At 47.5% G+C, this 27,409-nt stretch overlaps 2 protein-coding genes across 3 annotated transcripts; one reads left to right on the top strand and one right to left on the bottom strand.

The window, feature by feature from the left end:
* The first annotated feature begins 1,234 nt into the window (after nt 1-1,234).
* On the top strand, nt 1,235-27,409 carry LOC135808508 (fibrillin-1-like). Of its 2 annotated transcripts, none has more exons than XM_065321703.1 (6): nt 1,235-1,758; nt 11,649-11,839; nt 23,138-23,287; nt 24,154-24,681; nt 26,016-26,261; nt 26,527-27,409. In XM_065321703.1, exons 1-6 carry the CDS (start codon nt 1,631-1,633, stop codon nt 26,763-26,765), a joined length of 1,482 nt encoding a protein of 493 aa, XP_065177775.1. In that variant the 5' UTR covers nt 1,235-1,630; the 3' UTR covers nt 26,766-27,409. The 2 variants fall into 2 exon arrangements, with proteins under 2 accessions (XP_065177775.1, XP_065177774.1); XM_065321702.1 differs by having other exon boundaries at nt 1,238-1,754; nt 11,645-11,839.
* On the bottom strand, nt 17,722-20,686 carry LOC135808507 (pleckstrin homology domain-containing family G member 3-like). Its single transcript, XM_065321701.1, has one exon. The coding sequence runs from the start codon at nt 20,417-20,419 to the stop codon at nt 18,083-18,085; it is 2,337 nt and encodes a 778-aa protein (XP_065177773.1). The 5' UTR covers nt 20,420-20,686; the 3' UTR covers nt 17,722-18,082.

Raw genomic sequence — 27,409 nt, 5'->3', positions numbered from 1 at the left:
GAGTTGAAGACAAACATTATCGAACATGTTGGTGCTTTGCTGTAGTAATCTGCAGATGTTAGCGTCCTTTTCTCAATGGTCGAAAATGAAGGCTAATACGATTTGGTCTAGCTCTTGTAAGGCCGAACACGGACGTCGTGATAACTCGATCCAAACTCTGCGTGCTCCCGTTCAGCATGTGCCAGCACTTCAGCGTGACTTCCGCTACTGGCGCTAGCATAGCGAGGTACGCACGGCAGTGCTCGACACGTCGATGTCCTTCCGCTGTCTATTAGTATTGGACCACCGTCTTTTCTTTCTCTTTCCATGGACATACAAGGCCACGTACCTTTTCGTGTCTCTCTTTCTTCCGCTGCTAAGTAGTTAGCCCATGCTCGCCGGATGAGCTTCCTCGTCAAATTGGGAGAATATAAATTCATGTTTCTCGCGCTCATGATCGGCATGTCGCTGGAACTCGACCGCCGCATGTAAAACTTATCTAGACACTATAGTACAGGATACTTGGAGAGCATTATAAGGAGACATGTGACGTGTGATGTTGCAGGCACTACTGACGAGTACGCGTATACGGGTCGCGACTACTGACTACATGGCTGTGTACTCTCGCTCACTGGCTCTCGTCACTGATTATGTTAGTTGTTCAGTATCGTGATCGACAATTGTCTCTCAATGGCACTGAGCGGGAATAAGTGGTGAAGAAGTGGACACTGTACTTCGCAAGTACTAGTCTAAAGCGCGAACATTGCTCATTCTGGAAGTCCTGCTGAGAAGGCAAACGGCTAAGAATCTGAGCCCTTTGATATAGCGATTGGGCGTGAAGCATTGAGCATTTGGGTGTATTTCCTGAGTCCCCCGTGCAGTATGCATGCTTCCCGGGCCCCTCTGCTCTTCTACTGTTCTAGTTCTCGAAGTAATACGTAACTCGTTGTAGCCACACTCCCCGGGCTCTCGCCTTGGGCATCACGTGTAAGCCCTTCAGCTAGGTATCGATCAGTTTTGGTGTCGGCACGCCGCGCCGTCAGCACCTCGCATTCACACTCACTAGCTGCCATCTCCTGCCGTGAGCACACAACTCCGGGATCAGAGACACCGGGCGGCACTATGGCACGCACTCGCACGAGGTCATACGCCAGTGCAGCGAGGCGAAGAATCCACGCGACGTGCGAAACTCAGACCAGATCAGAGTCGGTCAGTGTGTACGCATGCATGTGTCCGCCGTGTGTGAATGTGTGAGTGTGTGACGACGGGTGGCTAGCGGTAGCCGAAAGAGTAAGTGCTACACAAATCCCAACATCGTTCACCGCTTTGTACGAATGTTATGATGGTTATGCTCACCACGCCACAGACAAACACACTGGAAAGAGCAGTATGAAGGTGGTCGGGATTGTCCTCAGAAAAGATAGTTGTTTCCGCGATCCTAGTCATTATTTCAGAAGTCACCTGAGCATGGAGTTTAGATCTTTTCTTTGATCATTTGTCCAGCACATAGTCATTCAGTATTTTGTAGATTCGGTTAGATCAGTGTGTGGTCGAATATTTGACGTCAAACATCTTTGAGCTGCTTGAAAACCTTCTCCATCACAGCGGGTAGCACGGAATCGCCGAGGTGTTTTCGAGTGAGGACTGCAGCATGCCAAGTGCTCCATACGATAAGACGGCCCTGCTGCTGCTGCTACTGCTTGTCCTAGCGACGTCCCAGGCAGCGAATGCACAGCCCGCCCCACTGAGCATATTCGACCTGATCAAACTGATAGGTAAGTTTTCTATGTGCCTTGCGATGCTCGAGTGAAGCTTGAAGGTTGTTTTGACACATGACAATCGTCCCGGCAATATCCGCTTTTCAATGCCACAATCTACAAGCTGGTAGTCAAGGGGAGATTCAATGTGGCAAGGCCAGGGTGCCACCGCTTCGAGCTTCGTACTGAAACCAATAGGAACTACGATAATGTGCGTAGCGCTGTGTGTATGTTCGTGACTTCGTGCTACGTACAATCATTGCGTAAAGATTATGTTGGCTTGCGCACCCGCTTTGAGGCAAAGCCACCTGTGCACGTTTCCATTGTTTTCGGCTGCCTAGCTGACGATTGGCGGTCAGACCTTGGGGGTCAAAGTGCCGGATTCTATAAGATAGAGACAACTGCGCGAAAGCTGAATAATGGGCTCTGCACTGCACTGAGTTTCTGATTCATGTAACATTCGACAGCAGGGAAAAGGCTATTGTAATAATTATTGCAAGAAGACAGAAGATTGGTTCATCAATGAATACTTGGCTCTGTACGTGCACTTGGCGTGCATTGTGCAGGCATGCCAGTATCTGGTGAACATGGGCAGAACAGGGCTCAGCAAAGCCTATAAGTACAGTCAACTTGGCTAATAACGACTGCGGATACAACGACAATTCGCGAATAACGACAGAATTTCCATGCCCAGAGCAAAGTCTCGCCAACCTGTACACATAATAATATAATAAGACGGGTATAACGACACTTCGGGAATAAGGACACTTTTCTGATGCCCCCTGGGAGTGTCGTTATTTGCAATGTTGACTGTACTGTGAAATACGACTTGTGAAAAAGCTTTCTAAAATTTAATATAATTATAGTGAATACTGATTGTTAGTAGTAGTAGGAAGTGGACAGAATGAAGACCAAGTGTACAGTGAATACTGGGAGTTAGTCTTCAGATAGCCTGCTGGAAGAAATAACAGTTACATGGTACTGCAATAGGGTTGTAACTGACACTGAGCTTGGACAATCACGTAGCTGTGCCGAGTTCAGTGCAAGGAAAGACTGGAAAAGGTGTTTGCCAAGCCCCCCTCCCAACCAACCAAGCACGGGCTTTCTGTGTTCCAGACCAAACTCCTTTACCCCAAGGATTACCTGGAAACTTGTGTGAAGTGTACAGAATCCATACATGATACAGTCGGCCCCTGAACCATAGCGCTCCCTCCACTGTCATGTTCTGGCCTGCAATCCAGACATGTACTAGTGCTTAAGAACTTCCTGTACTGAATGTATTGCCTATCTCTACTCAAGTAACTCCCCTCATGCTGCTGTATCACACAAGTGATAATACAACAGAGTTGTTCATCCCCTACATGTACACGTAGGATCCATCGTGTATGTCCCCGGGTCTTACACATGATCGTGTAGGATCCATCGTGTATGTCCCCGGGTCTTACACATGATCGTGTAGGATCGTAACACAAATCATGTAAATAGCGTGTACCTGTGAACTTGTGAAGTACTGCGGGCCGTTTTTTGTCTTTGGCTGTGGCAGACATACACGTGTTGCACCGTGTCGTGCCTTGGGTCGTATCCTGCTTGCTGACGTGATTACTCCAGTCTCTTGCCATAAAGAAACTACTGACATCACAAGGGAGTTTGCAACAAATTCATAGACAGACCCACAGGCAAAGACTCTTGTACAGCCAGGGGCAAGACCTGGGGATTGGCATATGTCAGTGTCACCTGGATGTGACAACGTGCAGGCAGCATGATAGGCATAAGGCCGATATGTACTCGTGGGGTCTGTTAGGACACACGTGTAACTACATGTAGCTTTGAAACCAGGCCAAGTTTACTGTAGGCGCTGTCTGGGATTAACGAATAGTTAGAGACCATCCAGATCTGTCACAAGTACCTAAATCACAAGTGAGAAAGAAGAGAAAGTGATCAGGAGAGAGAGAGAGAGAGAGAGAGAGAGAGAGAGAGAGAGAGAGAGAGAGAGAGAGAGAGAGAGAGAGAGAGAGAGAGAAAGAGAGAGAGAGAGAGAGAGAGAGAGAGAGAGAGAGAGAGAGAGAGAGAGAGAGAGAGAGAGAGAGAGAGAGAGAGAGAGAGAGGTCTGAGACCTTGGTCACTTGCTAGCAATTTGTGCTTACCTGAGTTAATTGCAATCATATCCGGTCTCAAATGCTGAAGAGACACCTAGCCCTGTGGCTGTGACCAGCTCCAGAAGAGTGCATGGAAGACACACTCACAGGGGTTCAACCAGTATCTGAACACAAATATGAAGTGGTACCATGGTGGCTTAGTACCTTGACAATTAAGTCATTACAAGCTGTGCATGAGCACATGGGATGGTGTGACTAGAGAATAGATTGTTCCCTCTGAAAATAGGCAGCACACACGCCCATGAAACCACCAACAAACATGACTGAGTAGCTTGTCGGTGAAAGCCCCACCATGCATGCCCAGTCGGAAATACATTTCTGAAATTGTTGATTTGACTGTCAGCGGTGCAAATTCGATTATGCGTGCCCTGTGCGCAGGCTGTAGAGGCACGGCACGGGAGGATAGCACTGGACGGTGGCGCAGTTGCTAGGCACCCAGCCTGGAGTGTATAGTTCATTGACCTTATTACAATGCATTGCAGCAGACAGTCTGATACCGTCTGGCACTGGGAACTGGTATTAGTATGACTGTACTAGATCTAATGCTTTTCTTTGGCAGTCAAGGGTTGCTCTGCATGCTGGTCAGCGCCAGCTGAAAGATGTCCAGAGACATACATGTACATTGTGTTCATCAGTGGCACTGCCAGGCATATGCATGGTACTTCTGAACAACTGCTGATATCATGATGCTTTCCCAAGCCAATCACCCTGTATTTGAATTGCATGGGCGCACATGCCGATCGGCCAAGGTGTAACGAGCTCACTCAGTGTGTAATGTACAGCCCTGATAATGGTCTGAGTCCTGCTCCCAAAGCCATGCTGAAAGAAGCTGCCACAGAGTGTGTACAAGCAGAATGGGCTGAGAACACGGCCTGAATGAAGCCGTTCTGTACAGGGCCATCCAATAGTGACTGTGAATGACTCCACCTGCTGACTAGATCCATCAAGCACTGCATCTGATGTGTTTACTACTTTGAAGTATAAAAGAGGCTTCAATTCTATTACTATCTGTACTGAACTAGGTCAAGGAGTTGCATGTTGCTGCTGGGCACATGTTATTGGCAGTTTGGTGTTTTGCATACAGCTGTTGTCAATGCACTATACTTAGCAGCTTTGTGAGCCTCTATTGCTCTTCTTAGTGGCCAAGTTTGGCTCTACTATACTCAGGAGTGATGGAAGAGTACGGGTAATTAATTACAGGAGTGTTACACTTGGCCAAGTGTGTCTTTAATTATTGATGGTTTTACAGCCTCAGTAGAATATCACCAATCATGGGCTCTTTAGTTGACAGGCTCTAAGCCTATGGAGTGACCTGGCCATTCTGAGTGTATGGAAAATCCTAGTAGGCCTTTCTCAGTGCTAAGCAACCTTTGCCCAGTCAGGTTCAGGTTGAGAAGCTTCCCTGCACTCTGCAGTGCTACTGCCTACACTATTGAGCATTGATATGGGCCATGGCTCGGAAAGTGGATGATACTAGTACATGTACTTGTGAAGGAATGCCATGGTGGCTGGTTGGGAACATGATCGGGGATGACGGCATGAGCTCTAGGACTCTTGTGGGCAGTGAAGTGCTTGCATAACCAGCCCAGCCTGGATAACCAGCCCAGCCTAGAGGGGCAGATGGCCGGAGAAATACTACACCAGGCACTGCAGATGCAGCTGGAGTCAGTAAGGCAGGAGTGTCCCTGCGCACCATGCATGAACAGTGGCAGCTCAGATTGCCCTATTGGTACTCTTTACACAAGTGCCTAGCTACAGTAGCAGCGGGGAGGGAAAGTAGGCATACTGACCAACCACCACAATCTCAATCCCTTGACAAGACATGCAGAATCCCTGGATTTCTCTCAAAATCCCTGGATGGCACAAAAACAAGTGAAAAAGAGCTTTTCCCGCCAAAAAAACGTTCGACTCTGCAGCTGTGCGTACAGCACAGATCGACCCTGTACTAGGCTGTAGTGCAGTTTGATCAGTCGGCGCCCGCCTGTCACTTTGTCAGTGCAGATCTTGCATGGTCAGGTCTTCAATGTGCTGTGCACAGTTCGAAGTGCGAATGAGCACCGTACATACCTTTGAAAAAAGTTCAAAAAACCGGGACATTCGGGGAGAAACCATGGAGTTTTCAGGAAAATCCTGTATCAGACAAAACTTTGGTTTTTCCGGGAGTTTGCTTGAAATCCCCGGGACCCCGGGAGGAGTGTTGATTTTCCGGGATTTTCCCGGGAAAAACGGGAGGGTTGGCCAGTATGAGTAGGGTATGTGCATGTGCAGTCAAAAACCTGTCACTCTGAGGCAAAGTGAACTTACAAATGTGGTCCCCGTTTCCGAGGTGGTCTTCTTATCCAGGGTCATTAAACTTTGACTGGAAATAACATCCCTTGGTCCTAGCTGAAGCGATCCTTTGAGGCAGATGGTCTTCTTGACAGGTTTTGCTGTGTGGTCTACCCAGGTGTCTCGTATGCTTGTTAGTACTCACTTGTACACAACTATATAATTATACTGGATGAATCTCAATGGGAAATTGGTCACATCATTGTAAAATGCTGAAGTCCCCACCCTCTTGACCTCCCCCAAGAAATATATTCCCATCAAAACAACATGGAATGTCCCTACTAATCTCACTGCTTGACGAGCCAGTCATCGAGTCGTCTATCGTAGTATCCTATTACAGCGAAATTGCCCTACTGCCAACACGTTATACCTTAAAGCAGGCCTTGACATGATCTTTGATTTGAGGCCGCATTGTGAGTGCCGGACTGCTCAGTCGGGGAATATGTGCACACTGGAGCCTACACCTTTGTGTTCCATGGTGCTACAGGCCGGCTGTGACATTGCCAATAAGCGTCTGTGTTGGTTTCTGCTAGCTGCATGTACCTTTTTCGGGACTTGGCCTTGCCTTTAGCAGTGGTAGTGAATGATGGAGTGTCATGGCGCTTGTATGGAATAGACTTTGAAATGCTAACCTTGACAATAGAATGACAAGACCTGATTGGGCTACGATCAAGCACATAGCAGAGAGAGAGAAAGAGAGAGAGAGAGAGAGAGAGAGAGAGAGAGAGAGAGAGAGAGAGAGAGAGAGAGAGAGAGAGAGAGAGAGAGAGAGAGAGAGAGAGAGAGAGAGAGAGAGAGAGAGAGAGAGAGAGAGAGAGAGAGAGAGAGAGAGAGAGAGGGAGAGAGAGAGTGCATATTCACGGTGGGTCAAGAAAGCCTGATGGGACCTGTTTGGGTGAGATGAGTAAAGCAGATGAAGTGGCAATCTCGACGTTAGCATATCTAATGAAGTACAAGCAGCTCTGTCAGCATCAGTGCCCAGCACGTTTTCCGGCCAGGGCCACTTTGGATGACGGTTGAATCAGGTGTCGTCTGTAAGAATGTTTAATGGGCCTCTCATGCGGTACATCTGCAGCAGGAGGCAGCAAAGAGGCTTGTTTGCTGAGGCACAAGTAACAGTTCATTGTAGTGGAGTTGTGACAATGTGACCGCAGCAAAGTCACCCAACATTACTGATGTTACTTGTTGTCAGGCAGCAACCGGCATCACCGTGATCACAGCATGAAAACACTATGATCCCTGTGGCACTTGAGTGTGTCCTCTAAATGGCCTTGCCAGAACCTTCGTACACAGTGTGAAACACATGCTCTGTGGCTTCCCTCACAACGGTGCAGCATGTTATTGTATGTTACTGTTTGCATAGCAACCTTGGCTGTGCTGTGGAGAAGCCAGTTAGGCTTGCAAGCATGAGTAGTCTAGTACTCATAGTAACTATCCTGTCAGTCAAGGTGACATGAGTGTCATGGTGGATTGTGTGTCCCGCCCCAAGCACATAAATTATAGTCAATCCTGTCTTCGGATATTGTGAGCTAGTAATAACAATGACGTGAAGCAAAATACAAGAATGGATTTATGACAAAGGAAGCCAACATAAAAAATACACTTCGAAGTCGGAAGAAAATGTTAATTTAACGGTCACTGCTTGGATGACGACTACACCATAGCTTAGTGGTGGAGCATCGCTGGCCATAAGCGGCGAGGGTCCCTGGTGGAGCATCGCTGGCCATAAGCGGCGAGGGTCCCTGGTGCAAGTCCTGGTGGTGACAGTCACTGTTTTTCTTCTTCTCACGTTTGCAAATTTCCCTCAAACTGATGAATATCTGGACTATACTTTTTTTTTATTCCCAAAAAAACCGGCAGTGCACGCGCCTTCTGTTGGGTCCGTATTGTGGGCGCTTGCTGATGGGAAAATGTTGGCATGTCTGCTATCAAAATGAAGTTTAAGGGCCGGTGTCTGGTGGTGAGATTGTGGTACACGGAGGAATTGCCTACTTAACTGAGACCAGAACATCATATGCAACACATTCTTGCACGTACTCCGTGCTAATGGTGACCAGGGGAGGCTCATTAGACACAGTTGTTGCGCCAAAACAACTTTGCTTTGTTCTGGCAAGCGACAAACAAGTGGCGGAAGTGAGTGCGTGTGACTGTCCAGTTGGAAATTATCATACACTTGTACACTGGATGGCCGGCCGTGACTGTGCTGCCAAGAACGTGTAGGTGTTATGTGCACTGTAGCTCAGTCCTGGTTAAGCTTGTGAGTGTCTCGCTGCACATCTCTACTCTCAAGTACTAAGCCTACATAATACAGGGTTATGCCATCTTGCAAATATTTCAAACTAGCATGAAGCCGTGAAAGCGTAGTTGGGCCCAGGTATTGCCTGGGTGTGAAAAGTAGCCATTCCTGGATGATAATTGTATTGTCTGCAGCGACAGGGTTGGGCTGTACAATGGCGAACACGAGTACCACTCTGCAGAAATGAAGAACAGAACTGTGCCTTTCTTGTTACTTCAAAGTGCTAGTACATAAAACAATCAGTTTAACCGGATGTCACCTCTATGGTATGCTGGATTCCGCTGAACAAAGGTCCCCCAGGGGGCACTATATCGTTCCAAATATAGCACGAATATTGTGACGGTTAGAGCTTTGGTGCACAGTGCACTGATTCATCGAATGAGTTGTATTTTATCACATTGATTAACAAAACAGCTTTTAGAGTAGCCAATGGTGGGTGCGTTCTTGTTTGAAACAAAGAAGAAGGGAGAAAGTGAAAATTGGCTGGGGAAGGAAGGAATAAACGGTTTGTGTGTATCAAAACTGTTGGGTAATCTTAGGCGATATTGTACCATGGTCAGGGCTCAGTCCTTGTGCAGAGTTCTGGATCCTCAAAGACACCATTACTGATATGAGTACACCCACAGGTACATGATAATTATTGTATATCCCGATATTATTGGCCATTACTAGTCGCATTGAGATGGGTAGCATGCCACACTGGAGAGTGGAGAGTGCATGTGGAAACGCTGGTAGCAGCATGCAGCACTCAATAGGACTCGATAGGCTTGAAAGAGGCCCACCAATGCCTAATTACTAAATTAGCAAGGAATTGTCTGTGCGTACTGGAGAAGCAGGTCATGGTGTGAGCTGTTGGGTGTGACGAGCACACACCGTCGTACCATGTGTATCTCTAAGTGCTTTCCACTTGAGTAGTGGTGTACAAAATTCCATTAGTGTGATCAGTGCCAGTACTTCTTGCCACATTCCAACAGCCCAGTCAGGGCGGAACGCCCAGTGTTCCCTCTGCTTTCTACATGTATGTTGGCAGCGAGTGCCGCTTTGTACTGGTGTCAGTCAGTAGTGTGTCTAGCAATCTGTGTACAAACCGCAGCCAGTTCTCTTGCGCCCTGCTAACGTCGTCAGCATAAGCCATACCCACAGTGGAGCTCTGTCACGGGCAAGTTACTTAGACTAATTGGGTATGGAGTCGGTGTACATGCAAAATTCCCTAGGCCCTCGAGTGCAATGTGACAAAAAAGCATATTAGGTTTCCCCCTCCGAGTCAATGATACCCCTTGTTTGTCCACATTTGCTTGAAAGGTTTCAGGAGAATCTGCCAGTTTGTCACTCACTGACCTCTAGTCACAATCATGATGATTAGTCACATGACTTCCAGTGCGGCAATGACATCTACCTCCCGGTAGAATGTCCGCATCTCTGAGATAACTTCGTGAGTCGAGTGTTATTGTCAAGAAGAATGCCAAGGAGATGGTGCTCTTCGCAAGTCTTCCTTGGCAACATGGGAGCACTCTTCCAGACTTCCTCCCACTTTGCAAGTTCGTACTCGAGTGGTTCAATGTCAAAAGCAGAAAGTAGTATGTATGAGCTGGGGACATCGCGAAATCAGTGCAGTCTGTCACTAGCATGCATGCATGCGACAATGTGCACCACACCAATGTGCCTGTGACCAGTAGAGGGTAACCATGGTAACTTGTTTTGCGTGACAGGCACACGTATCCCTGCTCTCCTGCATGACGTGTGCGCCACTGGGTACGGGTGTTGATTGGCAGAATAAGCGGCTTGCTGCATGCATGGTGGTTTCCATGGTGGTAGCATCAAGTATGATGGCTGAAGGCTGGTCATGGCCCATCCTAAGCGCTCGAGTACCACCAAGACTCAAGAGTACATAACCCCCTAGACTAGAGTGTCCAACTCCAGCTATGGGGTCTGCAACGGCAGAACTAACTTCACATCATGTCACGAAGCTGTACACATTATTTGCACCCTGTGCATGATAGATACAGGGTTGTACGCAACCCTGCTTTGGGTTCAAATCTCTTGTGGTCACCTTGCATTGTTTGCCAGCGTTAGGGCAGACCCGAATTTGCTAGCAATTCTTCTAGCAAAATATCGAAGAATTTTGAAAGGGAATTTGCTGGCAAAATGGAGCAAAATATCGGTGTGTTGGCTGGGAATTGGGAGATTTTACACATATACGGTGCACATGACTCATTTCGGCACAGTTTTACCAACACGTGACTCACTTTTTTCTCATTTTTGCCAACACGTAACCCACTTTCGGTCAGTTTTCTCACACGTGACACAAATTTTGGAGCAAAAAGGGAGCAAAATATCGAGTGGCCTAGCAAAATGAAAGCAAAATTTCGACGATGCACGAGCAAAATTATGCCGCAAAATATCGAGATTCAGCTGGCAAATTCGGGTCAGCCCTAGCCAGCGTAACCTTTTGAACCATGTCACGTGATGTGAAGTTCTACCGTCGTAGCACTGTATAGAGGTTGTGTAGGCAGTTGCACACTCTTGGGGGGGGGGGGGGGGGGGTACTAGTATGCACTCTTGGTACCCCTCATCAAGTAGCCATAAAACAGTCTTACTGGTACAGGGATATTAATAGGCTGAGGCGCATCAGTACAGTCAACTTTGCGTATAACGACACTCGGCGGGGCATCAGAAAAGTGTCCTTATTCCCCAAGTCTCATTGATATATGTATACAGGTTAGATGGGACCTTGCTCTTGGCATGGAAATTCTGTCGTTATTCGCGGATTGTCGTTATATCCGCAGTCGTTATTAGCGAAGTTGACTGTACCTCATCACCTGTTTACGTTCACCTGGAACTAGCGGATGACCATGTGCAGATTGCAATGCAGCAGAGCTAGTCTTCGTGGGTTAACCCCCCCCCCCCCCCCCCCCCACACCTGGGCCATCATCTAACCGTAACACTGTACGTGATCTTAGTTATCTAACTTGTCTACGTGAACCAGTTGCCGTGCGGGTCGTGTATGCACTACACAAAACAGACTGTGTTCTATCGACAGAGCACATTTGTATACATGTTTGTGCATATCTGTGCATGTGTTTGTGCGTATATGTGTGTATGTGTATGTGCACGTGCCATGCGAGCAGCTAGGCGCACAGATGATCCGTGCATGAAGGGCACGCACAACTGCACCGACAAGCAGTCGTGTCACTCGCGATTCCAGAACCCGCTGCAGCTGTGGAACGACACCCTGCCGGGGCGCTTCCTGTGCAACGATGACGTACTATGCAAAGAGGGATTTTCTAGCGCTCGCAACGACAACAACGACTTCTATTGCCAAGGTATAGTTCCAATATTTTTTATTCAAAATCAATTTTGCTATGGGCGAATATGACCGTGCGATGACTCTGCAGTACAAACCAAAACCATAAATTCGCGGCGACGTGTTGTGAACAATGCTGGCATGCTCAGTTCAAACTCTAGCTTGGTGACTGCCATATACTGTAAGACATGTTATTATAACGAGTCGCAAATTTAACGATTGTCCAAAATTCATAGGTTAACGAGAAGATATGTTAACGATCTTGCAGTATTCTGCCATATCCGCACACAGCATATATGAAGCAGTACGGCCTCAACGGATCTTATTATAACGAAGAAATATCATCCGTTAAAACGTTAGATTTGCTTCCTCGTTATATATACATGTCTTACAGTAGAGCTCATTGGCTTCAAACCGTTACATTCCCTCACGGAGACATGAATGTAGAGCGGTGTACATTTGATGTGCACATCAAGGGTCTGTAACTAGGACTGCAAGAACACCATGCAATGTTTCAAAGCCGGTGATGTTAGTGAGCGCAGTGCGTAATTCATGTAAGTGGGTATGGACACCCAGAAGTGTGCAATTCCCATTGATGCAACTTTGGACCGGCCCGGCTAGCTTCAGTTCAGTATATATCACAACGAGGAAGCAATTTCTTCTTTCTCGCGGTCACAAGAAGGAGTGGTATGAATTCGCACAGCTACTGTCTGCCTAATTTCTAAGTGGACCCCTCGGGCGAAACTCGCCTCTATTACTAGGGTAGGAGCTCCCAACCAGTTCAATTGGAGAACTGAAGAACTACATGTACCTATTCCTGATTATGAGTCAACCAGGTGTATTGGAGGCATAAGCCGGACCGCCGGAAGCAGTTTTTGATTGGTCCCCCCCCCCCCCCCCAGTAGTACAGTGGCTAAAACATGTGTTGGCGGGCAAAAAAAGTTTGTCCGGAGATAACCTGACCAACCGGACTTGTTCCGGCGGACCTGATAAGTACCAGCTCATGCTCAACTGGGTCAATCCTGTCGACCATGAATGTTCCAACACCAACCAAGATTTGAACGTATGTGCAGAAAAACATCAACGGATGGCTTACACTCATTCTATTCAGTGTCCTGAGACCTTGGACCATGCCCCTCCAATATATTCACTTACATTGAAAATTCTAAAAGCTCCTATTTCTCTTACCCCAGTCCAAACTTCTATGCAGTCTACGATTTAAAAAAAGGCCTGCAAGAACATGTCCGGTTGGTTAGACCAGGGCTGGATCGACTTTTTGGACACCACCTTGTGACAGTGTTTACTGCTGGTTAGGTTCTGTGCAGCCACCATAGGTATGGCTGGACCGATCACAAACTCATTCCGCGGGTCCTGATTTAAAAAAAAAAAGGTTCCTCTTTCCTGCCCGAGATGGTTGCTCCAAGCCCACTGTCCGCTCTGCATTGGCCTGCATTGGTCTTGTTCTACTATAGTACATCTCTATCGAATGAAACGTGCACTGTGTTAGCACGGACATTGTTCCAAGCACAGGTGCCAGTATCTTCCAAATTGAAGTATGTTTGGATGCATGAGAAGTCCCTCGGATACTAACTCGGCGCACTCATTCTTAATTCAAGTCGAGGGCTCACAAAGTAAAGGGAAAGTGGTGATACTTGGATGCAGATAAAACAGACTCGCAGAAAAATCAAACTGCTTGCGAGGTCTCATCTTGAAAGGCACTCCCGGGTCACAAAACATTTGAAGCCAGCCAAACCGTAATCAATACAAAGATACCCTAGGCTTACTTCGAAATACAAAATAGCGCTTTCATTGTTTCCTGTACCCAAACCTTCATCCGAGGCTTTGTTTGTGGCCGAAACAACATGGGCCGTACTCGTGCACATTTTGAATCCATGACGTATCATTCCTCCCCAAATCGCTGTGGAACAGAACGGTACTGTAAGAGTGGAATCTCTAACGGGGCACAAAGTCTAATGTTTTAACGAGAAGAAATCCATCGCAACCTTAAAAAAACGTTACACGTGTGTTATTCCTTTTCTCCTCTGTACTTGAGGAACAGAGGATAGGTGTGTACTGACAGGGTCGTTAAACTTTGTGCCCGCTAAGTGGGAAATTGTTGCAAATCGTTAAACTTTAGACTCGTCACACTTTGAACTCTTACAGTGCCATGGGGAGGAACACATCTGCTCTATCACTTAGTACACTACATTGCTGCAAGCAAGACTGAGCGGTAGAATTGCATGGCAGCTCGTATAGCGATCATCTCATGAGTGCAGTATACTGATACTGGGGAAATCAAGAAACAAGAAGACTGATACTAGTTCATGAGGATGACAGTAAGTCGGAGAAGCTGAGAACCCAGCACCGTATACTGTTTTTGATCAGCAGTTGTTCGTATGTGCCATTCGTGACACTGAATCCTGATGACAGGGTGTGTGTTATTCAGTGCATGCCATTCCTGGTATTCAGTGCATAATATTGAACGGAACACGGTAAACAATATGTCCACACTTGAGACCTGGCATGCATGTAAACTGTAAAGGCTCAGAGTCTATGACGCTCGGAGTACAATAATAAAAATTCCCCCAGGTCCATAATCATCCGATGCGGACGGCGAGTGTGGCTACAAACGGCATGTAGAGATGTTCAGACGAGCTGTTCCCAACCAACTTTTATCCACTCTCTGTCACATCATGAAATACAATCTTAGGCTGTGATCATTTGGTCGGATCCAGATCCAGGTCCGTCAGATCCACTGGATCTGCAGTGCTCGATTGGTCAAATCCGGATCCAGATCCTTCGGATTTGGAGCCGAGCAACCCTGCCCCAGGAGCGGGGTTGACTGATGGAAAAAGTGATCGGTTGATTCTGAAGGATCCGACGGATCTGAGATTTGGGGCATGTTCGATTGGTAGGATCTGGATCCCGATCCACCGGATCCACTGGATTCGCACCCTTTCGATTGGCCGAATCCGGATCCGGATCCTTCGGATTTGGATCCGGTCAACCCATCTCAGGGAGAAGGGTTGACCGGATCCAACGGATCCAAATGTGACCGATGTGCGTATATGGCGGGTAAAAATCATTTTTGTACACATTGTGGTACGCACATGTGGAGGTTGTTGACTTTTTGTACGACACGATGAGTACGACTTTCACCCTTTTGGGTGATTTGTGAGCGCCATTGTATTACTTCGTCAACATGGCAACAGTCAAGGTCCAAATAAAGTGTTCAGTTGACTCTGAAGGATCCAAGGGATCTGGGATCTGGATCCCGATCCTTACCAATCGAACATGCCCTTGGATCTGGATCTGGATCCGACCAAACGATCATAGCCTAAAGCAATCGACGTGCATGTACATAAATATTCCTACTCATATGCCCTGTTCGGTCATGCACTTCATTTCCCTTCAACAATGTATCTATACAAGTATGCAATTGTTTTCATATTTTTCAGGATTTACCGGGTGTTAGCGGCCGTCGTGAGTTCCCTTCGGGAACGGACACGATAATTTATTTTTTAATTTTTTAATCAAGTACCATACATGTGTACGAACTTTAATACAGCAGGGACTTTCTGATCCCAGGACTTCACACTTCATAATTATCATGGAAAATCACTTGGGCGTCAACTCCACCACAGCCGGCCGCACCGTAGAACGGGTTTATTCATAACGCGTCGCCAGTTGCATGAAGTAAGAACCAAAGGAAAACTGCGACGACCCAAATTGGGCAATATATAGAACACCCTATTGAAGTGTAAGATTGTCCGTTGTCCATGATATTTTTAGTTTAATTTTTTACTAGCACATTACAAGATAATAATACCATAGCAACTGGCACTGAGACTACCAGTACATGTACACCATTGAACTGCCGCTTGCGTGACTGAGGAACACTGCCTAATATTGCAACACACAGCTGTACTGGTCGAAGCGGCTTTTTCAGTTTTATGACCAGTAGGACCATATACATGTACAGTCGTCCCTCTCTAATCCGGCACCCTTCCAAGCCAGCACACTTTCTGGCAAAACGGATTTTTTCAGTACATTGTTTACGCTTTAATCCGGCACTTGAATTCCGCCTCCAGCAGCGATTTTCTGCAACAAATCACTCAAACTGTACATAATTCGATTTTCTAATCCAGCAGTTGTACATCGCATGCCGTCAGGGAGCATTGTAACATACACAACACATGTAACATATACTTGGAATATCCTATGCCCGTGCATAGGATACTCCCAAGTGTATGTTATAGACATGCGTTCCACAAAGTACTTGGATTGACACGGAAAATCCCTACGTTTTGACGTACGACACAAACATGTCTGTTAATAGGTGGGCCGGGTTGGAGGGCAGGATTTGATAATCCAGCACCCTTGTTTATCCAGCAGAAAATGACGTTGCAAAAGGTGCCGGATTAGAGAGGGACGACTGTACATGTCACGTAACGTCGTTGGTTCTCCTTTTCATTCTTCAGGCACCAATGGTATTGCCGTGTCATTTTCACCCATTCCAGCTACCATGGAATGTCCAGTGTATCATTTTAAAATCATGCTGTAGTGCTGAGAAGCTATCCTCGCTAGAGCCTCTCCGTCCTAAGATGTTTTCAAGTTGTCCTATGAAGACTGCTGTGCCTACTGTGGCACTGGAATTGGGCACAGGGAAAATGATCAGCCCTGTAGCTGACCAGGAATCGTACCCTGCTTCAGCGGCTGGCTCCGTGCCTATTCTTTTTCTTTCTTCTCGCAAGCACTCTCACCCCGGCACATGTCCTTGCATACTCTGGCATGCTTTGCCTGTTGTCTTCAACCAACCAGGATACTCAAATATAGGACTACCGAATGAGAAAGACATGCATGTGTGACCACTATCGTCGGGAATTGCACCCGCAATCGCTCAACTGGAAAATGCTACAGCGCAGCATCATGCTAATGCACCATATCGAACACACACACACATGCGCATACACACACACATGTGCATATACACACACACACACACACACACACACACACATGCCCATCACCGAGACGATGATGATGGTGCAGAACCTATAATTATAATATTATGCTAGACATCAGGGAATCGTATTTTCGACTCCCTGCTAGACATTGCAATTTGTTGTGCATGGGATTGCACCATTCGACAATTCGCCAGGCTGAGGCATTGACCACCACTATTAGCCTTGTGCACACACACTCGTACATACCCACACACATGCATTATAGTTACACACATATAGACACACATGTGCATACAAACTGGTACAGGCCAGGGAGTCGTAAAATATATTACCACCCCCTGGTACAGGCACTGTCGGGTAGGTTTACACTGTAAAAGTTTATTGTTCACATGATGTGATAAAAATCATAAAACTCTGCTGCCTGTGAAAGGACAGTAAGCAAGGTCCATGCACAAGCAGCTGTTGGCAAGCGAAGCACAGGATACAGGATGTGCAAGTTTGGAATCACCTGTCCCCATGAAACACCAGTAACAGCACGGCACAGACAGTGCTCCAGTGCTTCAAACAGCAGATGGTTTCAGCCAGTTCAAACAGCATGCGGTGCCAGCAGAACAGTGGCAAACGACAGCATGCACTTCAATACAAGACAGTACTGTCTCAGCTGCTACTGCGATCTATGTCGACCACTGCTTACAGATTATTTGCCACCCGCATGCATGGGGAAATGCAACCAAAGTCGGTGAAGACATGCGTAGACTGTACAGGCAAGCAAAAGCGAACACAACCATGTGGATTACTACTACGGCAAGCTTCTAGACAACGGCAACATCCATGGTGACATCCAACAAAACGGCACGCATACAGTTAACAATGCGTGCGCAGAAAATACCACACACACACATATTGCTGCCCAGACGTTCACACAATGGTGCCATGAGGTTGTGGGTAATCACTGTACCTGGAGAAAGGATGCACAATAATTATTATATTTATAAACCAGCTGTGTTAAAATACACGTCCAAGGCTACTCTGTACGACTATGTATGCTGTACATCACAGTTAGCCAGTTAATCATCGTGAGCACTTCACAGAGCATTCAACTGTTGCAAAAGAAAAAGAAGCAAGGGATGAAAGTATAAATAATTATCGGATAAAGCAACTGTAGAGGAAGTTTCATGGGAGAATTCTAGCGACTGCTTTACAGAGATAAAGGGTGCCAGCACTTATGAAAAATGAGGAGTCAACGCACAGAAAATATATCCTGCTTGGGAAACGAATGGGTTGGTAAGAATGAACTACATGGGTTGTACAGAAAACTTGGCAATAAGGTCTCTCACACGTCCCGATGAAACAGGCCCCTTACCCTTGGGATTGATGTACGTGGTGGTTTTGGAACTATACGCAGCGCTCGTGCGCCGGCTATTCACCTTGCGGGAAATGCGCCATCCATCACGACGAAGCTCCGCCGACACTGCGTAGAGCGATGGGTACTGTGCAGTGCATTTCCGGACAGTAGAGTAGCCACGACGCAGCGGCGGCTTGCTCTTGGATTTCTGCAATGCTGGGTTGGTGCTCGCCTTTTTGGGCCTGATTGGAGCGCTGTCTTCAGCGGGCGATGCACCAACAGACGCACTTCGGAAGCGGGGCATGTGCCGGTGCGGAGATAGCGGCTCTGTAACGGTGATGGGATCGTCTAACGCTGTTAGGCTGGCAACGGACCCTCTATGGCTCCTGGTGTCTGGCTTTTCTTCAGTCAACTCTGTGTACTTCTTCACAAGACGGCCCACCAGTCCCTTGGTGAGTGCCATCGATGCTTCCTGCTGCTTCTTATCTTGAACAATGCTAGTCTGACTGGCTGATGCTCGGCCTTCAGCCCGGGTCGTTTTTGCTGTGGCGCGACTTGTATTCGCCACACTTTCCATGCGATTCATTGTGGATGTGTTTGCTTGCGTCACAGCGGAGGTAAGAATACGGGAGATATTGCCGCCGCCACCAAGTCCAAGACTGGAGCTGCTCATGCGTGGCTCACAAGAGCGACGTGGTGCAGCAAAGCGATAGTCAGTCGACATTGGCACAACAACTTCAGGCTTATCGAGCAGATCCTCACCTAGTGGCTCGCACTTCGGGGAGCTGTTAAGCTCCAGAACTGTCTGTCGTTGGACTTCCGGTTCTTCGTCCTCCTCCTGTTTGTCGTCCTGCTGATCATCATCTTTGGCATTCTCGTCGTCGTGCTCATCATCACTTGGACAGAACTGGAGCTGCTCACCCACTGTGCCATAGATGCTACTGTAAATATCCTCACTCATGGCATAGATGGTTGGGTCAGTCGTGGATTCGTCGCCGACGGTTTCGTCAGCTGGGGAGTCACCGATAGCTGTAGAGCTAATGCTATCCATCGAGGTGACACTACCGGCGGGTGTTAAGTCAGCGTGCGGTGCATCACTAGGCTCCAGGTGATTCTCGTTGGCCTGCGAGTCTTTCTTGGTTCGACCACTGCCGCGCTTCGCCTTTGTCACCTTCTGTCTCTGGAATCTATCCTTGTGAACCAACGGTGAGCTGGGTGCATCTCCCTTGGGCACAACAGCTCCGCCAGACTCGATAGAGTCCATCATCTTCTTCCTTGCGTCAGCTGGCAAGTTGGGAAGGTGCTCTAGAATCAACCGGCGGAGTTGAGAAATGACCTTATTCTTCTGTTCAGCATCTTTAGCATACAGGATACAGGCCTGTGTTTTCCCATCCGAAGAGCAGAGCTGGAAGGCAAGCGGATCCCGCACACTAGGAGGAGACTCAACCACCGTGAGCTGCGACAGGAGAATGTGAGCCTTGTGCAGGTAGTTTACGTTATCCTTCGCTCGCTTTGTCAGGACGACCAGCTTCTCAAATATATACACTTTTCGTTTGACTTTGGCGCCCTGAGCACGGAATACACCTTCCATAACAAGCGCACCAGGCTCATCATCGTACGTTAAGCCTTGAATCATCTTGATGAGCTCTTTCGCTTCCTCCTTTCGCATTGATGCATTGATATAATTGGCAACACTCTGCATGGTGATCTGCGCTTTCCGCAGGAGGTTGTACGTCTCATCCTCAGTGCTGACGGCCTTTCCATATTGTTTGAGAAGGTCAGCAAGAAGAAGATGATACTTCAGGATTCGCTGCACAGGCTTGAGCAAGAAAGCACTCAGTGGCAGCATGTGCCCCAGGGCAAGCTGACATCCATAGAAGAACTCTGCTGCAGTAGGCTGCTGTTGAGCTGATGTTAGTGTTTTGATGGAACGTGGGTGATTTGTACAATAGTCAGTATAGATCTTGAAGTCAGATTCCCTTTCCAAGAAAATGGAAGCCAGACCGTTTATATCATTTTGAGAAATTTCAAACAATTTCAGCAGTCTTCTGCTGAACGCATGCAGTCCTGCCGTATTGCCAAAAATCGTGTCAACATCCTCAGTCTTCACTGGCAGATGCTGCTGGACTTTAATAGGCTCCTGATATCCTTGAAGAACATCGCGGAGGGAGGTTACATAAGATGACTCAGTGTCGATCAGCTCCTTTATGACATTACGGCATCGGTCCGGCACCGAAGAAGCAGATCCCAGAGACGCCACATCCTGATACAGGTCGTCACCGTCCATCAGATATCTCTGTCAACTGCTCTGGTGGCAGCGAAATCCACAAAACTGTCACCCACTCCGGGTTACCAATCCCTCGCCGCTGTCAGCCACCACCATGTCCAGGACCAACTTTGCTATTTCGCTCTCCTGATGATGACGAGTACCTAACCTACGCAACCAGAGCTCCACTGCCTGCTTCGAAGTCCTGCACAGACTTCACCAAACACGCATGCGCAAGCCACGAAGTGTTTTTGATTACTGCAACTGCAAGCTCATCCATATCCAAGCTTCCCCTACGCCTTGCACTGGCACTTGTTGCATGCAGTTGGAGTTGCATTCGCACAGCATGCACCTACAGATATGCAGACACTCACCAAGAACGTGTACACAGATTCTGCATACGTAGTACAAGGGCCACACACCATGCACACTGACGTGACACATGCGCACGCACGTAACGTTGGAGCGGCTAGTCTACGAAGCTGTACGACTGCAGCACGAGATCGAGAGGCGAGAGCGATGGTATGATGTACGCAACTCGGATATCGGCGCCGTGTCCTCGCTCTCCATCAAGCTGTTTGATTCCCGAAAGGTTGAAACGAGTGACTCTTCACCGGATCTTGTACGAGTCGTAGTATCCTGCCAGGGGATGTAGATCGACGAGGTGAAGTTCGGGATAGGAGCTGACCAACAGCAAACTGGAAGATCTGCTGTGTTGTGCGAAAGTTACTTGCAGATTTTGTGCAGTTGACAGCAATGCTGCGGTCCAAATATGAGCCACTTCCTGTACGCAAGACAGCAACTTTTTTCATTACACAGACACCCCGCATGCACCGATCAAGAGTTTGTTGCTCCAGGGAGAAGAGTTTTTGTTCAAGACTCGTCCTCTCTCAACAGACAACTGTTACTTGCAGAACGTAACTGTTTGTCCAGTGAAATTTGTTTGTACTGCTTTCCTGCCTTGACTCCCGCTGACAATGTGACATGCACCCACACGGGGCCACAGAAGCGCGGAAGTGAAAACTACGAAGCGTGTCTTCACTGACGTGTGACGAACGCTGGTGAGGTGCTGAGTACGAATCAAAATGACTGTACTGACTGTACATGGACTGTATTTTGCTGGGAATCAAATTCTGCGTTATCAACGAGGCGAAAAGAAGCATTGGTTCCTGACGGGAAAACCACCGTCTAAAGCAGTGAGGCAGGCTCAATGTTGTTACAACTATGACTGAGTGTCTTTCCGTGTGAGCTACATGGAGAGTATGCCGCGCAACTCAATACTAGTATGCGGATACGGTGCAGTGTATCAAGAAGTAATATGGCCACCTGCTCTGGCCTTGAAGTGGAGTGGGATGGTTTCGTTAGCAGCCTAGCTACCTAGCTACATGTTTCTGTTGCCAGTGTTGGGACGTTCAGTGAATGTTCTAGGGTAGGTACATGTACTGGTAGTGTGTTCAGCTTTCCAATCAGACTGCAGATATTTTAGTGTTGACACATACACTCATAGTCATAGAAAAACCTGATGTGAATAGAAGCCTAGCCCTGACATCGGCTTCTACAGGAATACGCCTTTAACTTAATTATTAATACGCGACATTACAGTACGTACTACTGTATTGTAATAGAACGCACGCACATGACTGTACAATGTTCTCGACAGACTCCTTGCAAACACCAACAAGATCAAGCGTACATAAAAAAAACTTACGGGGTGTGCAGTCTTGCATACATGTATTCATGACATTATGTTTTCGCCGATGCAAGTATAAGCTACGTGTATAGCCTACATCAGGGCTTGTCAAGCCTTGAAAGTGGTACATCCAACACCCAAAAGAATAAGCGAAAAAAGAGGTGCAATCCGATCGTCACCAAACAAGACCTTGCTAGAATATGAGGATTCGGGTTAGTTGTTTGAACTTGTTTCCACCAGGGGGGAAGTACAATACTGGGCATCATACAGTAGTCAGTGGTCACGAGCCGAAGAACATGGAGTCCAAGAACATCCGGAACTACTTGCTACAGTTCAGACCTCACTATATTGACCCCACTATAACATAAACCTCACTATAACGTATGAAATGCAAATGTCCCTGCCGGGGCCGCATCACTTCTGTGCAAAGTTTCCTCGCTATAGCATAATCCGCTATAGTGTAATTTTTGCTATAATAACATACTGTTCCTCAGTGTTCACTTGGTCCCGCGCGCACAGAGACCGTAGTATAACACAAGAAGTCGTAAAGTCGAGTGTCTTTCCTGCCTAAATCACTTACTTTTCTTGAAATGTCTGCTCACGGCTGCATACCCTTGCTTGCATTCAACGCACGTGTACTGGCATTCATGCGTTCTTCCAAGACTACAGCCATGTAGACTTGGTACATAATCATGATAACGTGCACTCCACGGTGGTGTTTTCAACACATGCAGTAGACACACTAGAACATACATACGCACTTCCTGAGTTCATCAGAGTGGATCATTAGATTAGCGCTACAGTTGTGATCAGTATTAAAGCAAAGAGCATCATCTTGACACAAAGATCTGCGACAGCAGTCTAGCCAGCATTGCATCAGTGTGAGATGTGATATCAACTCTCACTGTAGATCTATGTTGCACACTCTAATTTATCTGCTAGTAACTGGTGAATTGCAGATGGCCACCTCTTGTCAGACCTGTTGGTGTGTACTTTTTGTTATTGGTTTCACGCTCGTGATAATCTCTCATCGCCCGTTTTCTCTGCAGACATAGAGGAGTGTTTATTCGGCGGTCATACATGCTACGAATACCGTGCATACTGCATCAACACACCCGGCTCATTTCTGTGTGAATGTCATGAGGGATACATCGGTGATGGGCAGCTAGTCTGCAATAATGTTGATGAATGCAGCTTAGGTAAGTGTGACTGTTTGCCTATGCTGCTACATTGCCTTACGTTGCCTGTCGCGGTTGTACATGCGCACGCGCGCGCACGCGCGCGCACACACACACCAGGGGCGTAGCAGCCGATCCGGCTTGGGCCGGACCACTTTTCGCCCAGAAGTGCCCAGAATGCAGGATTTTGCACCCTAATTTCAAAATTTTCCCAGGGGACACTCCCAGACCCCCTCCAACGGCGGTGCTACGCGCCTGCACACACACACACATACCTTTCACATATGCTCCCTCTCTGTCTGTCTGTCTCTCTCTCTCTCTCTCTCTCTCTCTCTCTCCCCACCCCCCCCCCCCTCTCTCTCTCACTCTCTCTCACACTCTCTCACTCACTCAGTCTCTCTCTCTCTCTCTCTCTCTCTCTCTCTCTCTCTCTCTCTCTCTCTCTCTCTCTCTCTCTCTCTCTCTCTCTCTCTCTCTCTCTCTCTCTCTCTCTCTCTCTGCATTCTCAGCCCCCTTATGCTCGTGTAATGAGTGGAAATATTACTACTGTCCGCCCCTCGGCTTGTGCACAACAATCCTGGCTTTTAGAAGATGTTTCTGAAACTCATTATATTCGTGACTAATGTTCACTATATTCGCTAGAAGAGCATAACGTAAAATATTACCCAGCGTAAAGTCAAACCTCGATACGGTGTGTTTGGATGGTGGCAGTGCTAAGCAAACATATACTTTCGTAAACTCCCTGATTCTGAGAAATCATGAAATTCTGTGAGGCAAACATTGGGCAGCTTGCAGTATGTGTCCAAAGCAATGTCTATCTGTCTCGTTCTATTCGTTTTATTTTGTATTCAAGGCGTATTGTGTCGCTGCTGTGCTTTCTGACATAGGTACACATGCATGTCACGAGTCATCGGAATGCGTTGACACGATCGGGTCCTTCGGATGTCCTTGCAGGACAGGCTTTCTGGGCGATGGCCATCTGGAATGTATGGACCTAGATGAGTGTCGATACAACCTGCATAACTGCGGCGACCCGGCACAGGACAACACCACGAATTGCCACAACACGCCGGGCGCCTTCCGCTGCGAGTGTGGACCCGGCTGGGCGGGCAACAGTAGTGGATGCACTGACATTGACGAATGTAGTAGTGCAGCTGCGTTGAGTCCGTGCGGTGCTGCTGAGAACATGCAATGCAGCAACACTGCGGGCAGCTTCACCTGTGCGTGTGCCGACGGCTATCGCCTGCACGAGTCCTTGGTGGATGGTACGATGACTGCCGTCTGTGTGGACGAGGACGAATGTGCAAATCCTCACGCTGCCTGTGATGCCAATGCCCTGTGTGCCAATATACCTGGATCGTATACATGTGAATGCAAGGACGGCTTTTCCGGCAATGGCCATCGATGTCGTTCAGGTACAGTGTCCATATGTTTTATTTTCAATTACAATAGCAGATGCACACAGTTTATCTATAATACTTGTCGTCAGAGAAATGAAGTCGAATCTGGTAGCAATGAGAAATAAACACAGTCGATTATGTACAGTTCACAGTTTGAAGTGCTACAGTCAGACCTCGCTCATCCGGATCCCTCGCCATCCGGAAGAAAATAGCTGGTAACAGATTTACAGCATACGTGACGCATCCAACATAACCGGCGTTTGATTATCCGGTTCCCTCACCTATCCGGATATTTCGAGGTCTGACTGTATTGACAATTATATGCTTTTTATATTTTTTAACCCTTTACCATCCGACCAAATTTCCCCAGCAGTTCCAAATGCAACAATTCTCACCTTATTCTGAGAATATCTGCGGTTCCAATCAACCAATTTTCACAATCTTGGGCATTCTGGAAAGCTCTCCACGAGCTGCGTACATTGAGCTCAAACAGGACACTACCAAGATCACATATCCAGCGCCAGGGAGCTTCAAATACACCCCATCGCTGGATATACGAGGAAATTCTCTCCTCGCCAGCCATTTCTCACTCCTTCATCATAAACATTCCAATTTTTTTGCTGGAGTTTCTTTTCATGCTGCCCACGCGCTCAAAGCATGCCAAAGCGACTCAGCATGTCAGGAGAGTGGAAAATCCCCGCTCAAGGTCAGTCACTCGGAAAGAAATTCGACCTTTGCCGTAGGTGGAATGTCGAGCGTAATATCTTTGGAATGCGACATCGCAGCTCTTTACCGATTGATGCAATGGAAAGCTGAGCTCTTCGGCTTCTTCCTAGATACTTAGTTCTTTAAATTCCGACAAGAATCGATCGAGTTACGAATGTTTTAATGTATGCATGCCCATCGATCTCTAGAGATCGATTCAAGTACGCACGGATGGTAAAGGGTTAAAGAACACTCAGCGACTTTACCCCTGTTTTTATGCATGTACCAGCGTATCATCACATCCATGTATTATAACTTTGTACTATATACAGTCAGACCTCGCTTATTCGGCCCTCTTTTATCCGGATCCCTCGCCATCCGGACGAAAATCGTTGGTTACCGATTTACAGCATATGTCATGCATACATACAGTATGTGTGTTCGATTATCCAGTTCCCTCGCCTATCCGGATACTTTTGTGCGAAACGGATGTGTGCGGTTATGCGAGGTCTGACTGTACCGGTAACTACTAGTGTAGCCAGGTTCATAACCTAGGTTTTTTGCCTGTGCATGTGTCTGCACAGTGAATGTGTTCAGTTTGATGTATTCAGTTTGGGTTTTCGCTTCTTGTCATTCATTTCCAGTCACACAGCGCAAGTGTCAGGTCAGCGGATGGGGACCATGGTCCAACTGTAAATTCGCATGTCACCCCCGCCGACGTCGACGCCATCGCCGGCTGCTTTCTCCGCCCGCTCCTGGGCAGGTTTGTCGGCTGGTCCAGGTAGCAGTGTGCCCCACGCTCAAATGTGACTACCGCTTTGACTACGAGACGCAGGAGTATCCGGGAGTTGTCCGCGACCCGTCGCTTGTGCCGGTCTACGTGTACACAGGTATGCATGCTAAGTGGTGGTGTTCTGCTAACTACGTGCTGGTACCAATAACTGTAATGAAGTCACTTGTTGAAGGGCAGTCTTGTTTCAAAAATAATCAATTCATGGTTAGCGTGAAGAGACTCTGTCAAACCCATCCGTAGGAACGCCACCACCCGCATTTGAATTACAGGGATTTCACTTGTACCGCAATTAACAATGCGGACGCAAGTGAAGTGCTCATTTGACGAGGACAAATGTCCCATCTTGCTTGTGTTCGTTGCAGGATTTCATCCAGGTGACTGTGAAGTGACACGCTGGGGCCCGTGGTCCGAATGTTGTGCACCGATCAGCCGGCACAGCGAAATCACCAACTCTGCAGGCGTGATGGAAGGTGAGGGCGGGGTTATGACCAGCCGCCATCGAAATATTGTGCGGCCAGCGTCGCGGCATGGTAGAATCTGTCCACCCCTTTTCGAGGTGAAGCCGTGTATGAGCCGGAAGCCTTGTAACAATCAGTCTTGAGTCCCACCACCACCAGTCGCTTTGCTCTATCAGTGTTGAGACAAACTTCTGTTCATGCTTGTGAACTAATTCTTCAATTTTCTACATACTGAACTGGACAGAACTCTAGATGTCTATGTGATTCTCAGAATAAGTTTCTGCATTTCTCTCAAGTAGGGAGAATATTTTTACTGCTTGCTTTTCTTTGCCTTTTCCACCCCAAAGTAAATTATCCGCTATTTGATTTCTTTGGTTGTTTTTGTTCCCCGAAATGAGTCTCCGCTGCTGACTGCCCGCGGCTTGTCAGCAAAGCAACTGTGGAAGGTTTTTGTCACGATGTGCATACACGTGTGCCTTGGTGTGCTGAGCTTTGTGTACGCTTCTCTCAGTCATTGCTGTGTGGTGTGTAGTTTACAGCCGCGGGTGAGTCACGTCAGGCGGCGGTAGCGCCAGAGGGTATTGCCTAGTTCGTAATCGTGAAACCTCTGGTACGTTTCCACTTCTCTTGTCGGTGATGTACAGGAAATTTTAACGATTTTATGGATTTTGTCCTCATACCCCTCTACTTGCGAGCACGTGTGTATTCAAACCATTGCATCAATGTTTTCGCAACTCACTTCTGAAAGGAACGGCACTTGAATCTCCACCCCAAGTTTTGAAAATTA

The sequence above is a fragment of the Sycon ciliatum genome, chromosome 2 (assembly GCF_964019385.1).
Source record: "Sycon ciliatum chromosome 2, ocSycCili1.1, whole genome shotgun sequence".
NCBI lineage: Eukaryota > Metazoa > Porifera > Calcarea > Leucosolenida > Sycettidae > Sycon > Sycon ciliatum.
Note: the sequence above shows the minus strand (reverse complement) of the source record. Positions and strands in the feature narration are given on the sequence as shown.

What these genes read in the sequence shown, in the direction of transcription:
- LOC135808508 (XM_065321703.1), top strand. Translation starts at nt 1,631, where the DNA reads ATGCCAAGTGCTCCATACGATAAGACGGCCCTGCTGCTGCTGCTACTG. An exon ending in CTGATCAAACTGATAGGTAA is followed by an intron (nt 1,759 to 11,648) that starts GTTTTCTATGTG and finishes GCGAGCAGCTAG; the next exon opens with GCGCACAGATGATCCGTGCA. An exon ending in GCCGGTCTACGTGTACACAG is followed by an intron (nt 26,262 to 26,526) that starts GTATGCATGCTA and finishes TGTTCGTTGCAG; the next exon opens with GATTTCATCCAGGTGACTGT.
- LOC135808507 (XM_065321701.1), bottom strand. Translation starts at nt 20,419, where the DNA reads ATGGACGGTGACGACCTGTATCAGGATGTGGCGTCTCTGGGATCTGCT.